The 6,516-nt window shown below is 58.2% G+C and overlaps 1 protein-coding gene across 1 annotated transcript; it reads left to right on the top strand.

The window, feature by feature from the left end:
- Positions 1 to 4,292: 4,292 nt before the first annotated feature.
- LOC142078004 (uncharacterized) lies at positions 4,293 to 6,085 on the top strand. Its single transcript, XM_075140481.1, has 3 exons — positions 4,293 to 4,687; positions 4,841 to 4,969; positions 5,317 to 6,085. The coding sequence occupies exons 1-3, from the start codon at positions 4,583 to 4,585 to the stop codon at positions 5,824 to 5,826; spliced, it is 744 nt and encodes a 247-aa protein (XP_074996582.1). The 5' UTR covers positions 4,293 to 4,582; the 3' UTR covers positions 5,827 to 6,085.
- The last annotated feature ends 431 nt before the right edge of the window (positions 6,086 to 6,516 follow it).

The following is a 6,516-nucleotide window of genomic DNA, read 5'->3' as shown; positions in this document are numbered from 1 at the left end:
GCCCAGCTCCACGGGGCTCTTTCTCTCTGGTCCTGTGCCTGAGTCCTTGTACCTGGCCATATGCAGCCGTGTCCATGTCCGCCCCCAGCCAGGGGCGATGCTGCCCACCCGCTCGCACTCCCCCACTACGGCAATTCCTCCTGCCAGCGTCTGTGCGCCATCCCAGCGAGCCCGAGGGCCCCTCCGTGTCCCCCGCCCCAGCGCCCCCAGCGCGTCCGGCTCCCATCCCCCTGCCCCTCCATCACCCGTGGGTGTCCCCCCACGTTCAGCTGCTGTCCCCCTCCCCACTGGCTGACACGGCCCCTTGCTCGGGGGGGACCCTGCTCCCAACGGACACGAGCCCCGATGCCTCCGACGGCCGGTACGTGGGTTGAGTGGCAGCGATGGGGGCGGTGGGTCCGGCCCCCCTGGCACAGGCTCTCGGGCAGCACGGGGGCAGCGCCTGCTCCCCCGGCCTCGAGGGTCAGCACGGCCAAGCCGCCGTCACTGTCGCAGGAGAAGAGTCAGAGGTCACTCGGCCAGAGCTGATCCGGTCATTAGTTTATTGAGGTCTGATCAGTAAATGTAGGTATTAAAATATTTAATAAGCACAGGTGGATCGGTGGTCAACGCTCTAGTAATTTACTCCACGCAAAGTTAGGATGGGATGCAAAGATCATCGTGTAAGCTTCCTATACGCATCTTAAATGTTACACGCATGCAAAAAATGTCACTTACCAACCCGCTGGTGCCTGGCGTCAGGTCCGGGGTCTCCCAGCCTCGAGGGGTAACCTTGAGAGGGGTCCCTGCTCACGGGGAGTGCTGCCCCCCGCCACCCCCGTGGGTCCTCCAAGCAGCGGCCGGGGAGCAGCCAGGGAGCGGGGAGGGAAGGGTGCCGGGGGCACGGCGGCACCGGTGCTGCTCAGGGTGGGAGCGGGCGCTGTACCCAGCCGGTTTGGTGGGATCCTGCACCGCCGTGAGGAGGTTTTGGGGTTCCCTTCTGCTCAGCAGTGAGGCCGGGGGCCTGTCTGCGGGCTGCCTCCCCCGGTGCCACCAGCTGCTGCCTTGGCCCCGTGCGTGGTGGTGCGTTCCCCCCCGCGCTCCTGGGCCGCTCGTTGATCTCAGAAATTCCCCTGAACCCCCGGCCTTGCTGTACCGCGCCCGGCGGCTGAGCCCTCCTTGAGCGGGTCAGAAACTCTGCATGGCTGAGGCTGGGAACGTGCTCCCGCTGCCCGGCCCAGGTGCCCAGCAGAACAACACCGAAACCTGCAGAATTTTTAGCAATCACCACCTGGGACTGCGGCCCGGGGGGCAATTCACGGCAGGCTACAGCCAACCACCTTGCGAACCTCTAACCGCTGGTCCTAAGGGAGGCCTTGGAGCTCGCCGGGACCGCAGCGGCTGCGCCCAGCATCTCCCTCGGAGTGGGAGCCTCTCGGAGCTCGCCACCTCTCTGCTCTGCGATGTTCGGAGGAGCGTCGCCGACGACGGGACCTGGCCTGAACCCCTTCTCTCCTCGAAGCTCAGCCCTTCGCCCGTTGAGAAAGAAATGCCCAGACATTCGACGTGAGTATTTCTTCACTGAAATCGAGGGGAATTTTTAACAGACTTTTTTCCTGTCTGTCTGGGTGTGTGGACTAATAGTAAGCGTAATCTGTAAAAGTTGTGATTATAGTAGCCTCTACTAACACTTATTTCGTAAATACTGAATTAGTTAATGGTTAAGTGCTACTCAAGTTTGTTAATGAGTAGTTGATGATTAAGTGCTGCTAAACACATATAGTCCCTAAGATATAAACCCTTAGCTGATTTTCCTTTATATGTTTCATCTGTTTAATAAGTTGTCGTGGTTTAACCCCAGCCAGCAGCTAAACCCCCCGCAGCCGCTCGCTCACCCCCCTGCTCCGGTGGGATGGGGGAGAGAATCGGGAGGGCACAAGTAGGAAAACTCGTGGGTTGAGATAAAAACAGTTTAATAACTGGAATAAAACAAAGTAGAACAATAATAACAACAATGATAACAACAACAATAGCAGAATATACAAAGCAGGCAATGCACAATGCAACTGCTCACCGACCGCTGACCGCGTGTCACGAACGGGCGCGAACACCCCCCCACCCCCCCACCCTCCCCCACCCCCTGTTTTTTATGCTGAGCATGACGTCACATGGTATAGAATACCCCATTGGCCAGCTGGGCCAACCACCCCGGCTATGCTCCCCCCCCACAGCTTCCCCTGCACGTGGCAGGGCATGGGAGGCCGGAAAAAAACCCAAAACGTCCCCGGTGCAAGCACCGCCCAGCAACAACCAAAACATCAATGGGCCATCAACGCCCCTCTCACAGCAAACCCAAAACACAGCACACCCCCCACGCTACCGGGAAGAAAGTTCACTCTGTCCCAGCCGGAGCCAGGACATAAGTAACAGAGTGAACCTTGCCCTCGAATGCTGTTAGGTCGCACCTTTGTAAATCTCTGTTAAAATCACTTTCTGCCAATACCTTGGATGGTGATTCTTTAAGCGGCCTCTAAACCACTCATTCGCGACAAATCGGCGTAGTCGGCAGGATGGCAAGTATCACTGATTACTTAAAAAACCATGGAATAAATCCAAGTCCCAAATTCTCAGAAGAATGGGCTCGTAATAATGGGCATCATTGGGAAGCTGTGGAAGAACAACTAAAAGTAGCTAGGGGCTATATAAAAGATGGAAAAGGAATTACTTGCAAAATGTTAGGCACCTGTTCAGAAGCTGCTCATCAGTATAGGAAGAATAACAATAGAAGGGAGCAAGACCTGCAAGAAGAAGTAGAAGGCAGAAAGGAAGCTGAATTAATACTGTCCTTGAAAATCGAGCAGCTGCAAAAAGCTACCGGAAGAAAAGGAGAAATCACAAAAGTTGGAAGAAAAGGTCGAGGTAGTGCTTCTGCGGGCTCCCAATCCCCCTGACATTGTACACTTAGGAAATTAATTGTGTCCCCTGAGGAATGGGATGGTGGTATTTGCAGTGATCCTGATGACTTTGATGAGGGCAATGATGACCCCTTGTTCCCCTCAGATTCCTCTGAATATGAGGCTAGACCCATCATTAAAGCAAAGTATATTTTAATTCCGGTTGGTCCTCGACAACAATTGGTAAAATTTCTAATCGATACGGGAGCACCGATTTCCACACCAACACAACAAGATGCCGAGAAGCTGGGTGTACGACCTGGACGGCAAAGACTTAAAATCACTGGAGTGAACGGAGCAAGTGTTATGTGCCAAGCTGCAAAAGTTTAATTTACGGCTCCTGGGCCAGAAGCGTATCTCATCTGCTCGCTTTGCAATTAAAGATCACAATGAAAATATCTTAGGTTTTGATGTTTTGAGAAGCCGAACCTGGCGTTGGTTTAGGATGTTGGCGAAAACCCGTACCTGGATTTTCTACCAGTGCTCGCTCACTATATTCACTTTGAGGAAAAGGAAAATCATGGGAATGGAAGTCAGAACATGAAGAGCTCGTCAGAACTCCAAGACAGGAATTAAAAGCGGATCAATCACTAGGACCAGTACACACCCATGATCCTAGTACAGCAGAATGGGGTTTTGCAGAGCATGGTGCTTATTGTAACCTCTTCCAAAGTGGCCCGGACAGACCAAAAAGACCTACTAAATGATGCTGGAAGTGTGGGAACCCTACCGACAGATAAGACAAACCTGAACCTTGCTATTTCAGTTACACGTGGGAACGAGGCATATCCGAAAGATGGGTGGAGGTGGGAGACACTACACCAGAAGGAAATGAAGGTATCTCACAATTACAATAACATTCTTCAAATACTATCACTTCGAGCCACACCAGGGGAAGAAATAACGGTAGGGTACCGTGCAGTCAAGGGATCTACCCACAAAAAGCCTGAAATTTACCCACAGTATGGAGTATGGGCCCAAAAACAAAGAAAGGGAACAAATGGCAAACTATTGGTGTTGATGCATGTATTCTACGGGAACAACAGGGATTTAACAACCGGATGAAGGCAATACCATTAAGGCCCAAGACATTTGCCTTGATACTAGACAAAATGTTTGTCATTTTGAAATACATCCTGATGAAACCCCTGAAACTGTGCTTATATATGGTGGAAATGGACGTGTTTGCATGAGAACTCCTTGTGATTCTACATTTACAGACACCACCGCTGTGGAGACTTCTAACCACTCAAATATCTGCATTTGTAATTTTGCTAAGATTATGGGACGCTACTTCAACTATTCAGCTCCTGGTACAACCCATCATCGCTACAGTCAAGCTATACACGTCACCAAGATTCACCACCTACCCCCATTGGAATGAATCTTACATTAGTCCGAAAACTGTTACAACAGGATGACCTGAGCCAATTGCTAAACCGGATTCGAAACAACGGACCAAAAACTCTGGCGTGGGCATCTCCACAGCGACCGCCAGGGCTTTGTGATGGGGGCCCTCACCGTGCCCAGAGGCCATTGTGACGGGGGTCCCCGCGGTGCCAGTGGGGGTATTTAAGGCGCGAGAGCCCTGGGGTGCCCACTCCCAGGAGAGCACCTCCCTCAGGAGGCAGCATCTCCCCTGGGTGCCCATGGCAGGTCGGCGGCAGGTAATGCCGAAGATGCCCATGGATGAGGAGGCGAAGGAGCACGCCCAGCCCGCCCACGGGCTGCCGAGCCTGCAGAAGAGGCGCCAGGTGAGGGACGGGGCAGGACGGAGAGGCCGGGGGTGGGACGGGGCCGCACGGAGCTGCCTTGGTGCCGGGGCCGGGCTTGCCGGCACTGTGGGGGCCGCGGTGCCAGGGCAGCCGCCTCCATCCCGCGCCTCCTCCTCCTCCTCCTGCCTGCAGGTGGGCCGCAGGCAGCTACAGGCAGCGCCGCAGGGCAGCCAGAGCCGGGCCTCGTCCCTCCATGGGGACAGGCTGCCACGGCTCCCCTGCCCGGAGAGCTCGCAGACCGCCGGGAGCCGCCGCGCACAGGTAGGGAGCCCGAGGGAGACGGGGCTGAACATCTTCCCGAGCCCAGGAGCTGCCGACGGGCAGGCGGGAGGTGCAGGAGGGGACAGGCGTGCACGGCCCCCGTGGCAAGCTGAGCCCCCCGTGCTGTGCCCGGCAGGCAGCCCGGGCGTGCCGGGAGTGCTCCCGGGAGTCGCCGTGGGCCGCGGGGGGACCAGCCCTCTTCCCAGCCGGCTCTGGGAGCGGGCTGGCAGCCGCCTGCGGGGCCGAGCGCTGCCCTGGGGCTGGCAGGGCAGCCCGGCCGCAGGAGCTCCTCCAGCCGGGGTGCTGGGCCACAGTCACGCCGCCTCTCTCCTCGGCCTCTCTTGCAGACGGACAGCCTGGCGCACAGGGTGGCACTGCCCTGCAGCAGGGTGACGACGCGGGAGGAGACGGCCCGTCTGCCAGCCTTGCCGCCTCTCCCCAGGCAGGCAGCGGCACCCGCGCACGCACCCGCAGCTTGGCCACCAGGAGCTGCCAGAACCTGCGGCAAGCTGGTTTTTGTGCCAGCACCACCCCCCGCATCTTCTGCCAGGGGCAGGGAAAGGACCATCAGCACCGCAGCCAGCGGCCACCGACAGCTTGTGCCGTCTGCTGGGGGCATCCGCGGTGACCAGGGCACAGCCCTGAGGGTGAAAAGATGGACGCCGGCCCCGCACAAGCCTGCAGCCTGTGCTGCAGCTGTGAAGGACACAGCCCGATGCCTCGTGAGTGAGGCCCTGGACAAGGTTTTGACTGGGAGCCGGGGACCCGGCCAGCAGCCGACGGCACAGCGGGACCGGGCACAGGGCACAAGAAGGGATGAGTTCATGGACGGAGCCCCAGGCGTTCAGCTGCCCTGACGACATCATGCTGCCAGCCCCGACTCGGCCGTGGACGCTTCCTGAGGCCAATAAAAGAGGACGCGTTTCCCCCAGTGTTCGTCTGTGTCTGGTCCATCTCAGCAGAAAGACGGGTGCAGGCAAAGCCCATTACGGCAGGCAGAGCTGCAGAGCCCCTGTGCTCCCTCTTCTCCAGGCCGAGCAGAGCCCGCGCCCTCGGCCTCTGCCCGAGCCTCCGGCGCTCCAGCTCCCGACCAGCCGGCGCCTCCATCCTGCCCGTGTCTGCCTGCGCCCCGGCAGCCCCAGCCCGCACCGGGTGCCCAGGCACGGCCTCCCCTGGGCCCAGCGGCGCAGAGGAAGCCCTTCCCCGCGGTGCCGCCCGCGCCCTTGCTAGCACAGCCTGGGCTGCGGGACTGCCCTGGCTGCCCGGGCACGCTGCCCACCCCTGCCCACCTTGGCCCCAGGGCCTTTCCCGCAGCCGCTGCTGCTCTCCAGCCAGCCAGCCCCGGCCCCACCTCCTGCGGGGCGTCAGCCCATCCCCGGGCCGCTGCTTGGCGCTTGCCTTTGCTGGACTTCCTGGGGTCCTGAAAGCAGTCACATTGGAATTAGGGCTTCTCCCCTCAAAAAGGTTGCAGGATCAGTGGCCCAACTGAAGTGCATCTGTGCCAATGCAGGCAGCATGGGCACCAAACAGGAGGAGCTGGAAGCCAT

The sequence above is a fragment of the Calonectris borealis genome, chromosome 1 (genome assembly GCF_964195595.1).
Source record: "Calonectris borealis chromosome 1, bCalBor7.hap1.2, whole genome shotgun sequence".
Classification (NCBI taxonomy): Eukaryota; Metazoa; Chordata; class Aves; order Procellariiformes; family Procellariidae; genus Calonectris; species Calonectris borealis.
Note: the sequence above shows the minus strand (reverse complement) of the source record. Positions and strands in the feature narration are given on the sequence as shown.